Raw genomic sequence first — 2222 nt, 5'->3', positions numbered from 1 at the left:
ACATGCCCCGTAGGTGGGGTACATTGTAACATCTGAGGGGCACATGACCATGTGACAGCTTAAAATGTTATCTGATCTAATGAAAAAATATACAGGACACACTAAAATATTTTGTCAATAAAATTAAACTTTTTCAAATAAAATAATGGTGTTTTTTAAAAACCTAGGGGTTGGGACCATGCTTGGTACGGCCCATAAATGAAACAAAATGCTTTACCTTTTTTGAAATAATCATTTCTGAACATTAAACCTTGACTGTCACTCTTTTTTTCACCTGTTTCTTGTAGTTTCTCATTAAAATGCATTAAAGTAAACAGTGTAAATTACATCGCTAATGTCAAAGGATAGCATAGTTTGTGTTGCATTGTTCCAGCACAGCTGGAATTTAAAACCGGTTAGTGTTATTTATCAGTTTAGCAGAAGACAGATTGGAGATTAAAATAATAGCAGATTTTTCTCATTTTAAATGAATACTAAAAACTGAGATGAAAAATTTACTCAAGCCAGAAATGTACTTTTACTATCGTAAAAATAAATGTTCACGATATCGTCAAAAGATTTTGGAATTTTGGTGCACATTTTTCTCTATATATTGATATGGCAACGAGTTATACCGTAAATTTTGTTATTCTAGAATGTGTTGAAATATTTATACCACGTGTGTTACAACCCCGCTTTAGTTTGTGCCCCGTGCTCCCCTACTCTTAACAACTAAGTTAAGTGGAATGCCTAAAACAGCTAAAAAAACAGCCAAAACCAGCCTGACTGGCTAGTCTAGTTGGTTTACAATGGGAATAACTGATTTGACCAGGTAAAAGCAGTTGAAAACTCTTTAAAACCAGCCTGCTAAACTAACTATCACATGGCATGAGACCAGCAAAGCCAAGCTAGCCAACTTGGGCTGGTTTACCATTTTTGACAGCAGAGATGCGATTTACTGTAGTAAAATTACTGTAAGACATGGCCACTGCTTTATACAAGGGCTTAACAACAATAGTATGACCTGTAGGTTTATATTTTGACACAGTCAAGCATTGCCATCTGCACCTTATTGATTAATGGTGCTATAAGCAGCCATTTTGATAACTTCTGCCTTTTTGTTTACATATGTCACACAGCCTCTCTGTGACATCCGTCTCCACAAAATTCAAAAATGTTCTAAAGACCCTCAAAAGTGTAAAGTTGGTCTGTTATCTTGTTTGTGCAACTGTCACAGAGATGAATGGTAATGTTAGCAGTTAGCTTTCTTTATGCTAACAGATAACAGACAGCTTTCAATCAGGCAATCACAAGAGTCCGTTTTTCCTCTTAAATGTGACGTTTTTGACTTGTTACCAAGTGCAGCTGTTGTAGATAACTGGGAATGCTAACAGTTAGCTAACAAATCATTTTCTTTTTGCTAACAGATTTTCTAAAGTCCTTAATTCTTTTTTTGCAAAACCGAATATGTGAATTAGTTTTACTCTCAAACACAGAATGTGTGATTGAATAATAAAGACACAAAAATAATTCCATAAATTGACTGACATGCAGAAAGTGTTTCTGAATGGATAAAAAAAAATTGTGGTTCGTTCCCCTGGATCTTTTTTCCTGCTGTTTACAAACACCGGTTTGATTTCTCAAGACACTTATTTTAGTGAAATCTGTCAGGTAGCAGGGGCGTTTTGTGCGTCTTATTAAAAAATAGCTTGCAGCACCTTTAAATCAAGAACTTTTTAATCTCCAAAGACATTCTGAGACACTGTACTGCAACAACAGTTGATAAGAAGAGGTGTCTTGTTGAATCAAAGTGTTCTAATAAACATTCTGCTGGCATGTACATAAAATGTTTCCTGCAGCACCCTGCGGAGGACATTTCACCGCTCCGGTGGGAGTCATTCTGTCCCCGGGGTGGCCCGGCTACTACAAAGATTCCCTGAGCTGTGAGTGGGTCATCGAGGCCGAGGTGGGACGCTCCATCAAGATAAGCTTTGACAGGTCTGTTGGATAGCTCTGAGAATAGCAACACACAGAGGCATTATTTGGATTCATGTCTGGAGGTATCAGCTCTCCAAGGCGACAAATCATTTCGGCACATATCAGGGTTAGAAAAAGCCGAAGTAGCAACATATTCATAGCCTTTGGGTGTGAAGGCCGTGTGGGTTTTTATAAAGTCTCAATGTAACAGTCTGCCGAGTTAATAAAGTATAATGTCAAATGTAATTGAATCGTAAGCCTCAGCT

General features: G+C 37.3%; 1 protein-coding gene across 1 annotated transcript in view; it reads left to right on the top strand.

Annotated features, from left to right (window-relative positions):
* The window catches only part of LOC107575960 (CUB and sushi domain-containing protein 3-like), a 12174-nt gene extending 10184 nt beyond the window's left edge, over window positions 1–1990 (top strand). Inside the window, exon 6 of the mRNA XM_016262260.1 lies at window positions 1839–1990. Coding sequence (XP_016117746.1) covers window positions 1839–1990 — 152 coding nt within the window. The remainder of the gene's footprint in view (window positions 1–1838) is intronic.
* Window positions 1991–2222: the final 232 nt, after the last annotated feature.

The sequence above is a fragment of the Sinocyclocheilus grahami genome, unplaced genomic scaffold (assembly GCF_001515645.1).
Source record: "Sinocyclocheilus grahami isolate Dianchi unplaced genomic scaffold, SAMN03320097.WGS_v1.1 scaffold3054.1, whole genome shotgun sequence".
NCBI lineage: Eukaryota > Metazoa > Chordata > Actinopteri > Cypriniformes > Cyprinidae > Sinocyclocheilus > Sinocyclocheilus grahami.
Note: the sequence above shows the minus strand (reverse complement) of the source record. Positions and strands in the feature narration are given on the sequence as shown.